We start from the raw sequence: 22331 nt of genomic DNA on the forward strand, positions 1-22331 counted from the left end.
CGACACCATCCCTCATGAATCCCTCGGCGACAGGAAGAACGATTGTAGGCCCATACGACAAACATCAATCATCGATACATACGCCGGATACGTTCAAGTAAATAGGGCGGAGCAAGCAAATGGGGACGCAGGACGTGAATTCACCGACACGATTTATTCCTTCGGAACGTATCGTCAGATTTATCTCGCTTCGAATAACAACTACCGAACTATAAATGCAAAAGGATTAACTTACGAAATACTGTCGTATATTTAATTGCAAGGTGGCTTAACTGTCATTAATCAGTCGCCGTCCGGTCTCGATCTTCCTCATTATACGATACATACGTATAGCATACATTAAGTGTCGCGATCTATATTTATACTCACATTAAGGTAAATCCATTTCCGAGTCGCTCATCATGCGTGTTCACATTAACGCTGTTGATTCGACGCCCGATTGAATTTACGGTAAACACTAATTTGCATTCTACTGGTGCACGGTGCAGAACAGATACCACGCGTGTATTATTCACCCGCCGTATGCGAGATGCAGAAAAGCCTTTAACGCTTTCAGCTGCTACGGGGCTACTTCATATTACGTACGCGCGAATATTTTATAGATATTCCTTGTAAATCATATATTTGAATCTCCATCTCTGATAAATCGAGCAGAGAAAGCGTCTCATATTATTTACAATCCGTTACAAACATATGGACGAAAATCGTGCTGGCTTTTAGAAAATGATGAGAAATTGATTAAATCGAGACTAAAATTTATCGGCATTCGTAATGTAGAGGCTTGGAAAATAAAATGCTCGCGTAAAATTTGGTTGAATCAAATTTGCATCTTGTATATGTATAGAGTGATATAGAATACGAGAGTGAACTATTCATAAATATTTCAAATTCTATGAGAATCTACCGGAGAGTTTCCGAGTGAGAATTGTTCTCGCAGAACAGAACGCTCAAGTATGTTAGCAAGTTTAACATCGCGCGCTGAAAGGGTTAATCGAATTTCCATGTGCGATGTGCAGCTAACGTGTTCGCATCAACGCTCTTCTTCTTGCCGATTAATCTTCAATAAGTGAATTCGCGTAATTCGCTCGGTATTTGAAGGAATATGTCGACTGACCTTCGCCCGGCTTCCGGTCGAGTCCGCCGGCGGAAGTGGCCCGTTTCTTGCTGCCGTCGAGCTCTCTTTCGGAGGACCTCCTGGTGAGAGGTTGCGCAGCAGAGAACATCATGACATTGGTAGTGGAGGTGGCTTTGCGGGTGCCCCAGAAAGTAGAGCCGCCGGTGTCGGCAGGCTCCAGCATCCGCGGTGTGGAGCTGCCGAACGCGAAGACGATGTGCGATCTCTCGTTTCTCCTCCTCGCCTCGATGCGCGCCTCCCTCTCCTGATTCTTGCGGAGGATAGCCTCCCGTCTCTCTCGCTCCGCCTCGCATATCAGCCGTTTTCTCTCCTCGACTTGATTTCGTCTGCGCGAAAAAGCGACGAAACATGTCAAGACATAACAATTTCAGATGAAACTTTTAAGAGTCGAACGAGCCTAGATTTATTTCCTTTGCGTATAGTAGATGTATAAATTCTTTCCAAAAATTTCCAGATAATTAATGGAAAAAGGATTTGCTATAGAGCAGCTAGAGCTATGTTCTCCAAATTGTATATATGAAATTGATTAATTGGATTAATTAATTAGATTCTCTTAATTATGGCATTTTGAATTAACAAACCTGTCGTTATCACGCGATCTGAGCTCATCGATTCGTCTTCGTCGTTCTTCCTCACGCTGCTCACGGAAGCGTTGCGCGGCGAGAGCCTGCTGCCTGAGTTCCTCCAACTTCCGCTGCCGCTCCTCGTTCTGCCTCTCGCGGACGAGCTTCGCCCTGTCCAAGTCCTTCGAGCTTCCCGTCGACTCCCGTCCTGTGAACAACGCGAGGCGAACATATTAGTATCTGCCTGTCCAAATGCAACTAATGCAAATGCTGAGTTTGTATCGATTATTTTTCGCAAACAAGTGAACTCGATTATAGATCAACGCATTTTCTTTTAAAATATTATACGAAGTTTTTAATCGCATCTCTTCACTCAATTACATATTTAGTAATGGAAATTTCAAGTTAAGCAGGTTTAATTACATTAAAACAATTTACAATCGAAATTGTAAAAGATTGTTCTAAGCCATAAATAAAAGAAAGAATTTAGAAATAAATAATTTTAAACAATTTTCAAAGTAAATGTAATACAATAAAAGCCTATCGAGAAAGTAACATTATCAAATACTGTCATAAATAATTAATTGTTAAAAGTAACTTATATAACGAGAATGTGTGTATATGTGTGTGTGTGTAAAGGAACAAGAATTATCTTGATTACAAGGGAATCTTATCTCACACTTTTCTTAACAATACGAAAAGATAGAGTATATATGTAGTATATATATAATACATCGGGATGGTAATAAAAATAGCTATTTACAAAACAAAATATTCATTCAGAGAATATCACATGAGAAAAGGCGCGATTAGATAATGTCCAACATAAATAAAGTTTACTTATTATCAGATTAAAATATAGAAATATGCGAGATTAACACGAATAATTTTTGCCAGTGTTATTTGTTAAAATTGATGTAAATCGAAAGCGTTAAAAGACGTTGTTAGCTTATTAAGTGTTACTGAAAGAGGAAAAGTCTACTCGAAGAAGGAAAAAGGGGAATGGTCTGTACAGTGCCCTTGAAAACGTTGATACCTTCATTCTCGTAAGGACGATCGCCGTCGAGGGAGTCCTCGTCGTAGAGACTTCGCGGGCGCTTCACATCTGCCGAGAAGAAAGCGAGACATGTGCGTGTGCACGTAAGATTCAAGTATTAAGACTACAGCACGTACGAATGAACGCATGAATGAATGAATAAATGGTTACGGTATGCACCTGCCGTGTATAGTGATATAGTATGCAAATGTGTGCTTGCACGATTAAAACAAGTGGGCATTTACATGCACGTGGTTGCTCTGTTAATGCAAGACTGTGGACAGATGTTGCAACGGAGAAAAGTAATGGACAAATCGTGTTGACATTAATATCAATAGGTTCTGATAACTTTTGGTGTACACAGATACAAAACTTCATTAATGAAATAATTAAGAATTAAACAAAGAAGTGTATAAAATTTAAAATAACAAAAATTTATTCTAGTTAGTTCTTCTAATATGTATTAATGTATAAAGTATACATTGTCTTTTCATGGCTGCTCTTTGCCTAGTAATCTTATCTTCGGCCCCCTTTGCGATATCTCCATTTTATAAAATGACAATTCTCATTTTTCAAAGCGACATTTCCATCATATAATCCTCTGCCTTTTAATTTCTTCGGAAAAGATAATCAGACTCTAAGAAAAGGCTGCGGAATAAATCTGCTTTGCAGATGACATTCGTTTTACAAGCACGATGAAAAACGGGCTTATCGCTTCTTATGATATAGAAAGAAAATCTTTTTCACTGAATGCGATATTAAAAATGTGAGCCGCATTCGCTAAGAAGATTTCCAGACAAGCTGAGAATCGCGTACTAGTGAAAAAATATGCTTATTTAATCAGCCTCTATTATTACCAATACATGGATCAAGATATAATATTATGTAGAAAATTTCATAGCGTCTAGCATAATTTAACAGTTCAGAAAGAAATGTTAATTAAAAAAATACAACGTATACATATATTTTAATAAAATATATTTACTCTATTTTTACTTTTTAAGAAATTATATTTTACTCTGTAAAATAATCCGTTTACATTAGGACATGTGAGAAAAAACGTTTTTACAGTGTATTTTTATCATGTTTATATTATATTTAAACAGGATACACATTCGCGAATGGCCGAATGCAACGACACATTTCGCGATATTAGTAAATATCGCGATATACTTTTTTCAATATCGTTTATTAAATTTATAAACATATCAAGGAATTAGTATTCAAACTGGAAAGCGTTAACCACATTATTCGTCGAATACGCACTTCGTTACACAATTGCCAAATTACACGACTCGTTAGAATCATTGTTATTTGTTGCATGAATACGTTTTTCATGAAATAGTGCGTGCCGACTGAAAAATCAACGAAAACGTTTAACATCAGCCTTGTTAAATAATCACCTAGCAACATCAATTTGACAGATCCCAATAAACGTGATTGGGAATTATAATATATCATTCTGCGGCTTGTCGTTAAAAGGATAAATATATGTCACGACTCATATTCATATAACATATTTATATTTTTTTTTATACTCAGTCATGATTATTTCTTATGCTTACAGTTAGTTAAATTCGATCCTCGTGCAAATAGAAATCCGCATCAGGATTTGTCACGTTCTTCGTTGCATAAAAATCGAATACAGACAGATATATTCAGGCAGCAGTCTTTAGCCTTTCTAATTATAGCGCAGATATTAATTATCTCAATTTCAAATTGCAAATCACATTGAAATTACCGCACTGGGGTACATTAATTTTTTGTTAGCAGCACAAATTGTATGGAATCTCTTGAGTAACAAAACTAGAATCATGATACATATATCATTTTCTTCTTTATAATCATTACTTCCGAAAGATTAGATGTGTTTCTGCACACAAGTACGCTCTTTAACGGGTTGGGATGCAGTCTTTTGATCTTACAATTAGAAATCGCATCAAATACATCAAACACGACGATTCTGTCAATATTGTAAAGAGAGTGTTTCACACACAAGTCACACAATCATTATCGAAGCACGTTGAGCTCACGGCCGAGCATACCTGTCAAGGCGAGGGAGTCGTCACCACCAATCTGGGCGAACCAGTGCATCGTTTGTTCTGCGGAAGACAAATTCGAAGATATACACATTCTCTGAGAGAGCTATAAAGTTCGCAATACTCGTCGTGTGATAAGCGGCTGCCGCTGTGTCGGCAAAAGACGTGTGTTTAACGACCAACGATATCAAAGTGCGTTGTAGATAGCACTGGTTGTAGTTTATTGTTTACCTAAAGACGACAGTGTCGTGCATGTTACATGACACTTCGATTTACTCAACCACGATACACACATATTGCTTGCTAAACGATATTATTATTTCTGAAGAAAGCCGTTTAAATTAGATATCTAATTATGTTGCGGATCGTTTAAAGTTTATTTTGTAATAAATAAATACTGTAAACCTATCTGCGCAACGAATGCCATTCATTAATAAATCTCTATATTCGAAATTACATTTTCGTCGAGCGACGAGGTATTGATCGGCACCTCGTTATCTCGCGTATACACAATCGGTGCCAACGAAATCGTTCACTTTGCATCGATATTGCATGAATCCGATGTATAGAAGCCCCACTTTTTCTCCTACACTCGCTAATTGCAACGCGACCGGCTTATTTTCATTCTTCGTCGACGATCCGTTTTCGACAAGCGTCAACGGGTACGACCGTCAAGCTGCCAATGTTGTTTCCGCTCGCTGATTGCAAATACCAGGCGGGAGGGAGGGACGAAAGAGTGCGGGGACAAAGAAGGAGGAAACGATACACCTACCACCGATGGTAATTGGACATGTCATTAGTAATGCGGCCACGGAATCGAATGGGAACGAGGTAGAGAGAAAATGCCGAAGAACGGGAGGAATGAAATGCCGAAGACTGCAGGGATGATGTGAAAAGGAGACGTTTTCGAATATCGAGTTACGTCGTAACATGCAGAAGAGGATTCTCGACGATGAAAGCAGCGTTGGATTTTTCAAACATGTGGTAGTAATTGAAGACTCGCTCTCCTTTTATCGAAGATGGGAAATTGCCGAGAGCCACTTGCTCGCAAATGTAATTTGGAAGACGAATTCGTATCGAATCACTGGGGAAATACTCGATACTTGCTGAAGCGGTACAGCTCAAGACGTTGAGTGGAGCGCTCGAAAATCGGAAAGTAAAGAAAACTAAAGAGCCGAGGCAAAAAAATCACCGTATATATGGAAGTTTGATATCGTCGTGTCTGTTTCACTTAACCATTTATGGGAAAATTGGCAGACTCTACATTGCAAAGTTTGCAAAAAATCATGAATTATTAAAATAGGGACTTTTTTATCATTTACATCTGCGTCATCGCGTCGTGCTTTCGTCAATAAATCTCTTTTTGGAGGATTGTGTAATATAGGTAAAACAATCTTCAGCACTCTCGTATTTAATCAAGAACCAACATTTTACGTTTGGATAAGCAACGTTAATATATATACGGAACCCTGTGCGGGCATGACACGTAATCGTATTCTCGCGGATAAAAGAATGGCGAGAGAAAGAGTACAAAGCGCGTTCTCTTCTCCTCTGCCCATTATCCTGATCAAACAGATTTTTCTTCTTCGGCCGTCGAGAACAAAGAACTTCCAAAGACGTCGAGGCGAAGATAATAATCACTGAAGCAGCGATTATCTCAGAAGATGTAGATGCAAAATCCATCGTTTGGGATTGCACGCAGTCCCTCTAGAGCTGTTAATCTCCGGTCATTCGGAAACGCACAATGCGTCCTGATCCATCCATCTCTCTGAAAGCTGTCCTCCACACAATATCGCCGTTAATTCATCCGCTTTTGACGAATGGAACGGAATAACAAATAAAGAACAATGCGGTTGCGTTAAATACAACGCGCGAAGAATTATGAATTAAATGAGAAACCGAAATGCTTCAGAACGGACTGCGAAGCGGCATTTCAAAAGAATTTTACATAAAGAGCTTAAATATAATATACATATATTTCCAGAATAAAAAAAGAAAAATGAAATAGTAAATCCTTGCGATGAAAAAAGACGTATCCTGCGAGATTGTCAAGTTTAGGCTTAACAAGATTTTATAAAAACTGTTTGTTAATGAGTGCATGGAAGTGCCTTAGTACAATAAATCGCCCTTTCCAACACATGGTATTGTTTTAGACAGGTGGTTCGTTAAAATCCCGATTCTCTCGGCGATATTTACAGCGGTGTGTCCGCAATTTCGAGGAGATAGGTAAAGACAATGCAGTAACCGAGACAATTTAACGAACATAAGTGACACAACCGCGACGCGACGCGCGCCGTCGCCGTCGCCCGGAGGGATGCGCGCTTGTTCGAACCGGTGGAATATCTATCATACAGCTGCAGTCACAACCTCCGTCGTCATCGTCTTGGAGGCTCAAACGCTGGAAAATCCGTCGGTGGATACACACGACTCTGTTAATCTCCCTTCGTCTGGAAGTGGGTCGGAAAACAATGGAATCCGTCGCTTCCATCTCTTGCTGTCTCCGTGCCACGGATGTTGTCTTCTCAATTCGCTCTCCCTTCACTTCTTTCCATCTCCCCGGCTTTTCCTCTCGAATTCTCTATTCATCCACTCGTCTATTCTATCTCGCCAACCTTGCTCGAGTGGCGGTGTAGAATGCGAATAGATACGCGGTTGGTTTAAGCTAGGCGAATGGTCCACGAGGTGTTGCCGCGAGTAACGAGATTCTCTCATCGATGATCGTGCTTTTGACGTTTGCTGAAGCGTTAATTATCGCGTCGGGTGATGACGCCAAGATATTTATTACAAATTATGTTTGGGGAGGAATATATCGTTACAGAGATAAGTTAACAATACTTTTATTTTTAGATGAATAATCTACGTGAAAGAACAAATTTTAGAAAAACTTTCATATTAAATCATTTATTTTCTATGATTACATTTTATGATGTTAATATTTACTTATAATTATGTATTAAATTTACAATTTATGCAAGATCAATTTCTGTCTATTGATCGTACGATACGACTAAAATATATTTTTAGGAATATTTTTTATTAATCGTAGAGTTAATTTTATGTGCTAGATTTTTAATGAGGTCGTGGATAATGATCGGAATTGTCCTCATTTCTCGGGCACTAGTGTTTTACTAATATTTAACGAGCGAACGTGCTTCCTGAGCACGAACGATATTTATATTTCGAATTTAAAGTCTCGATAATTCTCTCCGTCTTTTAGTTAAACAAAGGCATTTTAAATATTTTACAAGTACTTCGTTAGATTTTAAGTAAACTGGAGAAAGTAACTCGAGGAAAAACATACACACGAATGTTCACCCCAGATAATATTTTCTCATTCTCTCGCATTATTCTCGTAAAACCTGTTATTAAAATAAAAGACAATTTAAACTATCGATTAAACTTTCAACCACATATAATTAAGTATAAATTAATGTGATATATTTAGTAAATTATCTGGCGCGAGAGAGTTACACGAATGCACACACTCATATTCGACGCATGGACCTCGTCAGTCCAGATTTAATTATGTCAATCAGTGAAACGTATCAAATTATACAATTGTGTAATAAATTACGGATCGCGTTCTTCGTTTCGAATTCCATTTTTATTATGCGCTACCATGCGCGCAATTTTTCCGGCTGTATGAAGGACTTTAGCAATTTCACGGGTGCTTTTTACGATTGATTAAACTAACGGCATCTCTCACAAAAGCGCGGAGCGCAATTGAAGCGTTATTAAATCCACTTGACCGTTTCGCAGGTCGAACTGAGAGAATTCCACTCGTTATCTACCGTGACCCAGAGGTCGTATTACGAATTCGTAGCGACTCGATAGTGCTTTCAATTCCACCACAGATTGAAAAGCAGTTATGCGGTTTCCCGCACGAGATTAATATCATTATCGACTGGAATATCGGTGACGTACAAACCTACATTTCTATGAAAATTCGCCAAGGACTTTGAATTTACGCTAGATATTTGGCGAACTGGTTGTTTTCGTGCAACTTTGCTAAGTGATTTCACTCGTTTTTAAAAGGAACGAAATGAGGAAATTTATGAAATAGATTATTTGATACCATCATAATTTAACAAAAATTAGCAGAATCTTAAACATGTAGCGTTTATACTGATAGAATCGATAGAAAAAAGCTAACTAAGCAGACGTTTCTTATTTCCTTTTTAAACACTTTGAGCAATTTCGTGTCGTAATTCTTTGCATTTTGAAAATATAACGTGCTGGAAGTGTCAAATATTTTTCAAGCCTCTCCAATAAAAACTGACCTATGTATTTGTATGTACGTATGTCTGTGTCACTATTTGTATCACAAATAAATGCTCTCAAGCATATGTCGGAAATGTCGGTAGACACGGGGTGCGATATTGAAAAGTGCATCCAAATCCGCCGTGTAAATGTCAAAAAGCCACCGTGAGAGGTATCACATCGAGCGTCACACTCGCTACGAAGTAATGAAAAGTTTCCGAGCTGGTGCTTTAGAGTTTCGACGAAAACCAGCTAGGATACATCAAGATAGATGAGAAAAGGAGAAAAAAGCTTGGTAAATGAAATTCTACAGCGTTAGCTACCGAGCACACCGTGTTACATCATTTATATAACAAAGGTATTTCATTAAAATAATATCTTTACGAGAAAATTTAAAAAATTAAGAATTATTTATTAAATTTGAGCTGTTCTTAGTGTTGCTAAGACTATCAAATCATTTAATTGTCTATTTTGAAATACAATGTAATGATCCTTTCTGCTCGGTAGACTACAGCGTTTTATTACAGCAAACGAAAATACCCTGAATACAATTGTGTTCCAAACTTACCCTTCGTGAGAGAGTGGCGATTGTGTGCAGAACTGGACCTTTGGTTAGTTTCCTCAGGAGCGGCTCCAGCTGTAACATAAATTGTTCCGCGTAAAACAACTCTCTCCTTGTAGCGGAGTTAGTTATTGAATATGCGAGCGTATTACACGGCGGTGAATAAAAATTTAATTAAAAGCGGTCGGCATCCGACGAGATACGGTTTTGAACGCTTCGAGCATCTTGCACCGGTATATCAGTATTCTAGTAACCGCATTAATTTCTCACAGTGAAACAACTGGTGTCATCCGGTGAAAGACAGAAGACAGGAAATTTAATTAAAGTTACTATTTTAGGTTACATTACCCCTAAATTCTGAGAATTTAATTTAGGATTACTGATTAAAGCTGTTATCTATAATTTCTCAAAATTTAGGATAGAATTCTATTTATAATTTCAAATAATGTGTATTTTAATACATATACATTTCAATACATGTATGTGATGCGAATTATATTATCTAAAGTTGGCTTAATTTCCTGCAACTGACTAATTACGGTATAGAATAATTTACAACTTTGTAATTAGCTTCGCAACTCAATATTCAAAATTAGGTACGCATGATAAAATTAAGCAGATGGAAGATTCCCGAGATACGTCTATCGTTAAACGCGAGGAAGTTGCGCACGTCGTTTCTAATCGCAAACAAAACCGAGATATTGACAGCGAGCGAGGCGGGATACCCATACGTGCCAGAAATTGCATTATGCCAATGAGTATCGAATCGTGCGACGCATGTAGGTAAGGGCTAGGCGCTAGGACGAGGAGTTGCGTATCTGGGTATCTACCCTATACGAGTGTATAGGGTAGATGCGGGAAGGTAGTTGAACTTCGACATTTCACAGAGAGGGTCTTTTCCTTCCATTACGCGGAGATATTCACCGACTCAATTGGGTAGAACTTGAGCGTGCTAGTGAAAAGGTTCGATATGCAGGCTCATGAATGAAGCACATATCTCCAGCGTAATTCACTTCGAAGTTCAATGGGTTTCGTTCTTATTTGCGAAGAACTTATTGCTACTTAATTTCGCAAATAATTCACAACAGTCAAAGAACAATCGTTAACAAACATCAATTTATTATGTAGGTCGATTCCAATTGAGTTATTTATGTAGGTCGATTCCAATTCTAGAGAATCTACATTATAAACATAAACGCACGTTACCTTTTAAAAAAGAATACGTGTAAAAATGTATAAATATAAATGCATGTGTAATTAGAATAAGAACGTACATTCGGACATTTATATTCATAATTAATTTAGAAAAATTTACATACCGCTAAAATGTTTATTTAAGCTTTTTAAAAGCGTGCTAACAAGGAATAATTTTTTAACGTAGTAAGAGAGGCGAATTACTATTTTTAGCTTAATGTAGCGATGATTCATCGACAATTAAAAAACAAACTAAATTATCTTCTGTATAAAAAACGACGGAAGAGAGTACTTAGGCTCTAATTCCGGTCGCAAGATAAGATTTTAAGTGAGAGCATAGAGAGAGAGAGAGGGTAGGAAGAGACTAATCCGAGTCGGCGGTGGATCTCGTTTCCTACAGCAGATATGCCGTAGTTTAAAGTATCGGACGGTGGATAATGACGCGGAACGACGGATGAAGACGCTAATGATGATAACGCGAGACGTTTATAGTGAGAAGAGAAAGCATTTTATCGCGCGTCGTCGGCGTTCACCATCGATGGCCGCTCTTACGAGGACAGCACTCGAAATTCTCGCTAAATTCGCGCTATTAAGACGTCGCAGTCTTCGGATAATAAGGAAGGATAGGGTGAGACGCCGAGATGAACGACGAGATAAAATCTCCAATGCGGCGCGCATCGCGAAAGGAAACGCGGAGCACGGGGCGAAAAGCCGGAGCGGGATCTTTTGTGGTTTAAAGATGCCGGAAGTGTACTTTGGAAGGTGTCGCGGGCGATTTGTCAGGATTGGAAGGGTCTCGCTGAAAGGAGAATCCGGCTCGTTTAACGACGTTCTCGCTGGTGCCCTCCGACCTCACGTAAAGTACAATAACCGCTGTTGACTCCTCGAAAGTGCAGTCATTAACTATTGTTAATTGTGCTAGGGGGTAAATACGAAATTATTTTCTCATTAACCTAGATTTAATCTTGATTTGCGACCGAAATTAATCGGTAGAAAATTATACGCGATATATGAAGCGTTCAGAAAAAAGTAAAGCAATAAACACGAGTATATCCTGAGCTTTTGCACCTGTACGACGAGCGGGCCAGGTTCAAATAGCGAATACTACATAATTTCGCTATTTACCAACTGTTGACGCAAGAATAATGAATAAAACTAGTCGCTATCTGACTACACCTGGTCATGCAATGATAAACGGTGTTACGTGAAAGCATTCGTCCGCGAAAAATTCTGTATTTTTAGCTTAGTGGAGGTTTAATGATTTCGTCTGACTGTAAAAAAAAATTACAGAATACAAAGATTCTACTTACAATTTTGGGAATCTTTTTCCAAAAATTTCTGAATATTGTTCAGAAATTATTAAAACAGCTTTCAATATCACTTCTAAATATTGATGGAAGATTGATGAAGATATATAATTTAGTTTTTTATACGAAAAATTCTCAAGCATTATTGCGTTGTTATGTAATATATATTATATAAATTAATTGTTCTTCCTATTTTTTGTTGTTCGAAAAAATAATCCATTTCCTAAAATTCGGAATTCCTGAGCATGCGGAAGCTAATACTTATAGTTAGTGATGCATATAACATTTGCTACATTGCTCGGAACTCGGTGGCGTCTCAATTTTTAAATGGAGTCTTTTATATTCCCGCACGAACTGAGCTCGCCTGGAGATGCTTTTCTGGATGTGTAACAATTCTTATCGCATCTCGCCAGTCAGAGTTACGCTCTCTCTACATAGCTATTTAGGGGAAAAAGCGCGCCCACTAGCGGCCATAAATTTTCGGGTATTCTTTTCGGGCATTCTCATGTAAAATAACCTGGAAAAACTAACTAAGGGATGATAATATATGGAAAATTTTCAGAAGATGCAGAACAGATTTTCTTTAATAAAACCTTAAACCCTTTTGCACTGTTAGAATAAATTTCATTAGCTTTAAAAATTCTTTTCTGTGCAATTAGATAGAGTTTGAATTTGTGCGCAGAGAAGAAACCGCACACACATAATACGGGTATGCAGAAAATACGCGCAAAGATTCTTATTTCCAACCGAGAAGCGTTACGTGAACAGGAAACTCGGTTTCTTGCGTTACGTAAGACATTCGCGCGCAGGCGACAGAATAAATTTGCATAAATCTCTGGACTGTATTGTTAATAAATTATGAACAAGAATGTTGGCTTGACACGAATTAATTCTTCGTCTCCCTTGCTGAGGCCGCCTGATACTAGTATAAGCCTGATACTAGTAGTCCTAGTAGATTCATTAGCAGGTCATTACTAGAACCGGTGATTACCTCGTCGCGTTGCGTACATTCGAATGCACTTCAAGGTCCCGGGAGCAAATATTAGCAGCCGTTTAACTAGTTGGCAAATACATGCTAACGCATTTAGCACGACGGTCACTGACGGTGATTCGGCATTGCCGTGTGTATACACACAGTGGGTCGATAAACAATACGGAAATGCAAATCTGCATCGAAAGCTTTCAAATCGGTTTTAACGTTTGACAATTTACGAATGAGGCAGCACCCGATGCATTATCTCTATAATTCGAAAAATCGGCGGAGAATTTTTGTTAAATGAGCTCTTCTACATAAACATCGAACAACTCTTAAATAAACGTAGATTCGAATAAAGATTCGGGAAATAGCCCGATCATATCTAGATCCTATAATCGCACGTCTTTCTCTCGATGTTACAAACAATACGATCGATCTTATTTGACAAGATTTAACAACATCCATAATTTTACGAATGGAATATTTCGATAAGATTATCAGATATTTCGGAATCATTCAGCCGTATCTTTTTCTTTGAAGTATCAACAGTGTCATGTCGATGTAATCGGGCATATCGTGTATTGGGACGGGTCAACGTAATGAACTTGTATTGACCGGTTTATCGGACGCTGAAGAGAGTTAATTGCTGCCAGGCGCCGACGAAGAATTAGCAGGTGCTCGCTCGTCAGAGTATCCCGACGTGCACCGATGACACGACACCCCACGCCGGTACTTTGAAAAGGCGCTTAAATTGCCGGCAGTGCAATCCCTGAGAGCGAGGCGTATCTTGATCAGACAATGGAGAACCGCCGCCCCTCGCGTCGCAATTAAATCGTCGATCGACCGTGTCGCTAATTGCAATTTTCTGGTACAATACACTTTTCACGAACGCGCGAGAGTGTAAGATAAATGCGTATCTTATTCTCGATCGAAACTTCCAGGATCGAGCTTATTGAAGTGGTGTTAAATTAAGGTAGTGATAAAAGATCCGATAATAAGAAATTAAACGAGAAGTTGGGAAAAATATGAAGTAAAAAAAAGCGATGCATTCACGGAAGATGCGCGATAGCTTGATTTTTGCTCAATATGCATATGTCTGTTCTTATGTGCTATTAAATTTTGTATTTAATATAAACGGGCCAAAAGTATTTATATCATATCCTTATGCATTAAGATTGAAGTTTATTAAAACGCTTTAAAATTGAATTTGACGAACCTGATAGCTTCGTTATGCCAATATCGATATTTCCGGTCATGAATATTTTTATTAAAAAAGCCTTATCACAAAATCGCTATTTTCACGAGAGTAGTTCATTGTTTCTAATAAGAAAGAAGGTTGCAATGCATTTACGAAAAGCCAAGGAGAAAGTCCGACGTCGTTTTTCTCCCTCGTCAAGGCAACACAGAGCCTTAAAAGTACGAGGCTGCCACGAGGAAGAAAAGGGAGAACAGTGATGGACGGGAAGGACGACGGCTATCAAGCGATATATTAATTTAACGGTTGGGTGGTCTCTAACAAAAAAACAGGGCGATCTATTAGACGACCTGTGGGTAGAAAATAAGCTCTCGAGAAACCAGAACTTTAACCGTTCGCGACAATCATCCCCTCTGGCAATATTAGGATTGCAATAAGACCTCCCTTGTCTTAAATAATACAGTTCGCAGAAAAACATATAATTTTTTCGAAATGTCAGGGGATTTTTGAAATTACTTTAAAATCGTAAAATGAAACAGAGAGGAGAAGAGATGAATTGGTTTCGATCCTAAAATCAGGAAATAAATGTTTTTGAGATAATGTTAAAGTGCTATAATTTTTACAGGATACAAATCTCGCGTTAAGCGATATTATTCGAATAAACTTTCATTATGCACCTCAAAAAAATGCATATTTCAACAGTGGTTGGCGCAATGATTCGCGTTTACGATGACGACGAACATAAACGCGGGCTTCCTCTCGGTTATGACCGTCCCCGTTAAATCAGATCGTTATTCGCCGTAATAACATCGACCGCAAATATGACGAAGAGAAACATCTGTTGTTCGGCGCGAATGCCGCGATTATTTCATCTGTAATATATACGCCGGCCACTATTTCGCACCGAGATAGATGCAATCGTAAAAGTATGGAATTAACTTGAAGAAAAACAAGGAAAGAAATTGTACGCTCGAGGAATTGTAATCCTTCTTGTATACTGATGAGAAAAAATCCGTTTGTTTCCGACCTGGTTTAGACCGAAATTTCGCTGCGGCTCGCATTGCCACTTCTTCCGAGTGGAAATCTATCCAGCATTTAAATTACGTTACTTTCTTCCGCGCATTAGAATTTCATAAGAATTCCTCGGAATGAATGTTAAGTTCTATTCGTTTCTCGCGTTGTATAATTAGGTATTTAATTCACATTATTTCTTTCCCTTGAACCATCGTTTAACTCATAACGACTCCAAGTTTCGAATGCAGTGCCAAGTGTGAAAAGACCGCATATCGCTCGAACTGACATTTATCCATACTGAAAATGTCAGAGACAAATGTTTGTAGTGATAAATGATCCACATGGTCAGACACGTCGACTTACACCGAGGTTCAATTCCCGGCACCAATTTCCAGGCGACGTTTAAATTTGGTCATTTCTTTGTTCATTGTCCATCCTAATTTTTTTTGTTGCGTGTTTTCGATGATTTTTACTTGACTGTATCTTCACGGAGCGACTTCGTCGATTTATCAGTTTCGCGATGTTGGGCACTAGTTCAAATTATTCGCTATCAATCTCAAGATTGTTTGACATGTAAAAAGCGTTGAATGCGCAAAATAAACTGTTACAATATTATTCAACTTCTTTCTCAGTTATACAGAATAAAGAATGTATTTCGTGAGAAGAAATCGTAAATATTGCAAGTACAAAATATGAGACTAATAAACAAGGAAATATTGTCAGAGCTCTGCCAATCTTTTTTGTATTTCAGTTTAATCATAGTGAGCACTTTGCGCATCGCATTGTGAATTGAAACACTGCAATGAAGTATTTACACGTGTGTATCCTAAGAGTATGTACATACGATTATTTACCAGAATCCGAAACATCGGGCTTTCTACGTAATTTACGGAGCGAATAAAGAAACGTTACTTTCCTTAATAAAATGCGTTCCACCGGGAATCGGCTAGGAGCAGGCGGATAAAAAATAGAAGGAAATGTATGTGTTGCGTGCGCGCCGGAATAATATCGAAGGCCTCGACGTCAGCGTGTCCTGAATAAAATAATGCCAGCGCGAGGTTTTAATCATTTTCATCCACGCCCAGTCGAATGAAGCGCGTGACACAAATAACAGCTTTTGCATAAAAATGAGATAAATGCGATCGCACCCCTATATAGAAAAATATTGTCTATATACAACTAAAAAAATTTCGATTTTGTTAACCCTTAACGTGCATACCTTTTTTCGGTACCTTCTAACTATATAAGTGCGTACGTGAGTCTGTCACACTGAGAGAAATTTAGATGACAACAAAATTTGATTTGCTGCGAATAGCAAATTTTTTGCTATTGCAACAAAAGGTTTGCTACTATTGCTAAATTAATTAGCTCTCGCAGCAAACCAAGAGTTTGTTGTCACTATAGTGACAAATGATTTGCTAATACAGCAAAAAATTTCTCTCAGTGCACGTTCAACGCTATTTTTCCCTACTTTAAAGTATTTTAAAAAATCTGAAAAAATTTATGAAACATCTGTCTACATTGTAGTTGACGATTTTATAGTCATTTTGATAAACATCGTTTATTTAATATTTTCTGGCAGGCTTGCAAGTTTTACAGTTACGAGCAGATATCATTTTGGCTCGGACGCCGTTGACCCACGTATGCCAAGGAAAGGCCAAGACGAGGGTCATTATGAAATTGACGATGGCAGATTCAATAATAAGGATATTCTATCAAAGCATTCCGACAAAGACGCCTCCACGATTATTTGCATGACAAATTAATTGTTCTGATGTCCGCGGAATGCAATTATAATCTAATTCGATGCGCGTCAAATGCCACCCGCGCTGAATCGCCTTAATTTTCTGACTGTCCGCTGACGTACAAGCGTCGACGTTCCGCATGCGGAAGGGACACAGCTGATTCAATTCGAAACTCTCGCTTGGACGTTTGATATGGATTCATTTGCATCTGCAGAACCATCTCACGAAATCACGCGTGCTTTCCCCTACGTGGCTTGTGCCCCTACGTCGACTGAATGGTTACTAAATTACTGCACGAATCCAGATAGCATGTATAGGTATCTATATACGTGTATAGAAAAAAATCCAACGAATGATTCAAATTCAACAGGCACTTTACGGAGATTTGAAATCACGAGAGATAGGCATTACCTCTTGAAATATATAATCGATAAATATCTGATAAAGCGATACGTTCGGTGCAGGCAAGGGCGAAATTTCGTGCAGCCTACTTGTCATATCTATCGCATCGAGAACGATTTTTAGTATGCGGACATAAAACGGCATCGCGATGTAAAACTAAAAATAAAAGGGTAGAGGAAAAGTCACAAAAAAATATGTACGTATCGGGCAGCAAAAACAAAGGCAGGCTTATCCGAGCCGACAATTCAGACCTCGGCGCTTATTTTCATTTCGCGCTGCTGCTCGATGATGCAGGAAAATCGACCGTCGTATCCAAAGATATAAAACACCGAGAATGGCCGCCGGCCGCGAGAATTTCGGAGCGATTATCGTTTCATGTTCATTGAGACAAAAGCTGAGATTAACTTCACGCAGGAAACTTAATTAAGAGATTAGATTTTGTTTCACCAAGTGTCGCTTCCCGAACTTTGCAGAGCGTACATTTGACTCATATGAGTGCACACCTTACAGCGTATATATATATATATAATCTTTAAAAAGACGCAAAAGGGTGCGTGATTATATTTCCGCGAAAACGTAGCTGCGTTCTCGAGAGGATCTAAATGTAATTTGTATCTCAGCAAGGAATCTTTACTTTATTCTCTTCCACCGCGTTGTTATTTTACTACTTCTGATTATATTTTGATTTGTCGTTACTTTAGTAAGTAGTACAGAGAATGCTGTAGCGGAGCTTACTTAAGTATACTTTACGCTTTCTGTCCCTGAACGCCAGAATGAATAAATATCGATTCCTACGTCACGCAGCCATGTGTTTCTTGGCCATCTCGCCGAATCCAATTCCGGAATGGCATTTAGAGGGAACGGAAAACATAGTTCATATTCTAGTGCGAAGAAAAACCATTTTCTGTCACCGTGCGCGCCACGTGCGTGGTAATATCGCCGGAACATATCTTTAAACGAGCCGAAAGTTTCGGCGAGGGGCATAAGTAAGAAAAATAAAGTTTCGGATACGAAGGAAAGGTCTTCCGTGCACCTGGCAACCGCATATTCCGGAGCACGAAGGTATATCAGCGACAAAACATCGCGAAGGTAAATTCTCGCATGTATGGAAAGTGTGCTGCTAGTATGATAACAACAGTCATATCTTTATTCGGTAACTGAAAGCTCTGAGCGCTCGCTCGGAGACATAATAGAGACAAATGTTGGGGATTAAACAAATATTCTCTCAGATAAGTAAATAAATAAAAAACAGGGATAATGCGACGATGTGATCTAAAAAAAGAAAAAAGAATTGATAAAAAATGTATCAAGCATATGAATTGCAGATATTAATTTAACAAGAGAAAACGATTTTATTGTTAATTCACATATTACACAGTAACTTTTACTTATTTTTCGCCTTTGTGCCGGAAAATGTTTCCGCCGGAGGGGAATAGGCTATTTGCAGAATCGCGCGGTAGAATTTCTTTCGGCTAGATATCTGATTATCCTGTCGAACCCCGTTTATGCATTTGCGCGGCGCTTTAGTCGAAGAAAGGAGATAAAAGCCGTGATGACTCTATCTTCAAACGAATCTTAAGGAGAGAAAAGAATGCTCAATGAGGTCCGATTGCTCGCATTCTAACCCACAAAAATGGCTCGCGTCCTCTTCCGTCGGCTTCTTCAGAGGAAAGTTCTCATTTTCTTCTTTTGTGGCGGATTTCAATTGGCAAGCCGTTGCCGCAAGGAATTTCTCTCTTCCAGCGATATCGTGGAGGCAAGATGGACCGAAACAGGACGGAAGTGTAAATTAGGTCACTCTATTAAGAGAGCAACAAAAAGCTGGTTTAATTTCCTCGAATCAATGCATTAGCGGCTGTATCTTTTGTGTATTTCCACAACAAAAAATGCAGCTAATCATGTAGTTATCCAGTCGTTTTTTAATGAAGTTCACTCCCGACAGCAGCAAATTATAAAATATAAAAGAAAGTGATAAAAATATAAATTATAATGCAGGAAAGTAAAATATCTAACGAAGTTAATACGCTAACAATTATTTTTGTTATTTTGTATCTAAGAAGAGTAACTTTTAAAACTTTATCAAGTAACTCAATGAAATTAATCATCATTGCGCGTGGAAGAATAAATAAACCTATTGTTTTATTCAAAGTTCATGTTCATCGTAAAAAGCGTTGCCGCCAAAGGGTCGTTCGTCACAGAAAGACGTGGGAATTCTATTTTCGCCATTCCTTAGAGCGCAGCGTCGCCAAGAATGAACGCCGGAAGCCTCGGTCGACTTTTTCGCGCCAGACCTCAATCCATCGGAATCTCGGGCTCGTTTATCACTCGAGCGCGAGTTCTACTGACTGCCGGCGAACAATCGGTAAAATTTGTCGGGTCATTAGCATCTACGATCGAGTCTACGCGACGGCGATCCGTTGCGCCGAGCGCAGCCATTTCATTCGCCATGCCGTCTGCTGTCCGCACCATCTGATTAATGGCCGAAATCGATCGTCAATTCATTCCACTCATTTTTTTCCGGGAAAGTCGCCCACGCTTTCAAGTTTTTGATATTCAACGAGAAAACAATTCAATCGTCTCCTGCATAGGTGTGATGCGGACGTTTATGTCTATGTTATAAATATTGTCGATTGTTATATTGTAATCTATGCATATATATCATAGTTTGTGGCATTATGATGACATTTCTCGTAGGTTAAAGATGATCAAATGTCATTGAAACGGTGTTACTTCTTTTTTACTTTGCTAGTCTGACATTTTACGGTTTAGTTCTGCTCAGCCTTTTTCACACCCTCTTCAATTTACGAGATTAGAATCGCGCTTTAAATAAATGATTCGTTTGATACTTGAGACGATAAACGCTACTACTTTCGCCGCAATAATTACTATTCGTGGGCCGACAGCGCTCGGCACGGCTCAGCATAGAAAATAGGATGTTTCTGGGTCGTCTAAGGTCCTGAGAATAAAGGGCGACGCCGACTGCGTTTATCCCGCCTTTTACAGAGTAATTGCAGTCGTAGCACTAGATAAGACCAGGATGCATTCTCAGTTCTTCCGGGAGGTCGGCAAAAAAGGGCAGAATTAAAGCGAGCTAGGATCTGCGAGTGGCATTGATTTATAGCGCTGTTATTACACACTACTATCAAGTTATCGATATCTAATCTTTAGAGAAATTTTTAACAACATTAACTGACAACAAATCTGTCTATCTGAGATCATTGAACGCATCGTAAAACGCAAAGATATCCTTGTCAATTCGAAAACTTTAGAAATAATTGAAGTGTAATTATTTCGAAAAATGTTCTAAGGTTGATTAAAAAAAGAAACGGTTCCTTTAAATAGTGAGATATTTTGGTTTCTAATATATTTGTTGATATCTTTCTTAATTGTTGTTTTCGCTCTACGAATACTCAGCTATTTTCCGAATTAGATGAAATTCCATGCAACGGGCAAATGGTTATTGCCTTCGCGAAGACGGAGAAAGCCTCTTGGCTTGATGGCTCGGACCGAATAAACGCGAATTTACAGCTCGCATGTAGGCGCCCTAAATTGGACGATTTATCGACGTTGGGACCGGAGGCGCGCAAGAAACTCGTTAGCGAGGAGTAGCTTTTAACGATGGACTTGGCCGCTACAACGAGGCGGATCTCGCGAATCCGGCATACCGGCGATTCGAAACGGCTGTTGTATGTAATATTGCGCGCTTTTGCCTTTGCACGCGAGAATCGTAAACAATATCCCGTAATTAATTACTCGCAAGTCGGTTTACTCGCTAAGAGGAGTTCAGCGATCGCGCGTAAACTTGCAAAGATGCGCCGGGAAATAATTAATCGCCCATTAGCGTCGTTGAGCGTAATTATTGCTGCCGAGCATCGTGCGAAACGGAACTCCATCCAGCGGCGAGATAACCGATCGCCGTTTCCGCTTGTACAACGAAACCCGTGCGGGTTCCGATGAGTTATGGCGGAGATGTCATATTGTGCCGCCTCCGTTAAATCCGCCACTAACAAGGGACAATATTCTTCCTTCGGGATTATTTTCCCACTGGAAAGCTTCGCAAACGCTAAGAAACAGTGTCATCCTCTTTTAACGATCAAATCAGGTTAAAATTCAATAATTTGATTTTCAATAATTTGATTTTTCTTCGTTTAGATCGTGATTAAATTTATACCTTTACTGCATAATATACATACATACGTCACCTACATAAGAACAATAAATTATCAAAGTCAACGAGACTCTCTAGTAGCAAACACATTTTACGGCTGGAGGAAACGTCGCTGAAAATTCCTCCCGACGGACGTTTCGAAAATTTAGTTCACGTTCGAATCACGCGATCTGTATAGGAAAAACTTAGACGAGATAAATGTTCGGAAGAGCACGACAGCTCGAGAGTGAAACAGCAGGTGAATCGACAACTTCTCGGATAGAAGCTTTGATGTCTGCCTTCCGGGTGTTCCCGAATGCATCCTGCACGTCGTCGAATCGAAGCGGACTTTCCGTTAACGTCTGGTTATTCCAAAGTAATTCGGGCAACGTGTATCGAGCAAAACGAACGACACGAACCCGTCACCGCCTATTTCGCCGGTTGAGAGATTCTTCGATACTTCCCGGTCGGATTTAATTAAAACAACGGCGGGTGGCTCCGCTATCCGAGGAAGCGCATCTCTAAGCTCGAGATGCACGGCGTCGACAGCTTACAAATACTTAGCCGTAAGCGAGACTTGTAAACTTGGTGTGAAATTTTGAGGCCAGTTCGCGATGAAATCTTGACGTCGTTTAATGTACTGCGACGTCGCTGTTAATTGAAATCTTTGTCTCTCCTACGGTCCCGAAAGTACGTTTAATCGGTGATAAAATTAGATTATCAGAGAAGAGAGGAGACAGGGTGTCGAGGATCTCA

At 39.1% G+C, this 22331-nt stretch overlaps 1 protein-coding gene across 45 annotated transcripts in view; it reads right to left on the minus strand.

Moving 5' to 3' along the window:
* LOC139771988 (uncharacterized) overlaps positions 1–22331 on the minus strand; it is a 151527-nt gene that overhangs the window by 13501 nt on the left and 115695 nt on the right. For 28 of the 45 annotated variants that reach the window (XM_071705458.1, XM_071705406.1, XM_071705477.1 and 25 more), the window contains 5 exons: positions 9602–9670; positions 4780–4836; positions 2735–2803; positions 1717–1906; positions 1115–1461 (listed from right to left, as the gene is read on the minus strand). In XM_071705458.1, the coding sequence (XP_071561559.1) occupies positions 1115–1461; positions 1717–1906; positions 2735–2803; positions 4780–4836; positions 9602–9670 (732 nt within the window). The remainder of the gene's footprint in view (positions 1–1114; positions 1462–1716; positions 1907–2734; positions 2804–4779; positions 4837–9601; positions 9671–22331) is intronic. The other 17 variants (XM_071705546.1, XM_071705467.1, XM_071705553.1 and 14 more) reach the window with 2 other exon arrangements.

This window comes from Temnothorax nylanderi, unplaced genomic scaffold (assembly GCF_030848795.1).
Source record: "Temnothorax nylanderi isolate EJ_2023f unplaced genomic scaffold, tnyl_v1.0 TNYL_tig0003_pilon, whole genome shotgun sequence".
NCBI lineage: Eukaryota > Metazoa > Arthropoda > Insecta > Hymenoptera > Formicidae > Temnothorax > Temnothorax nylanderi.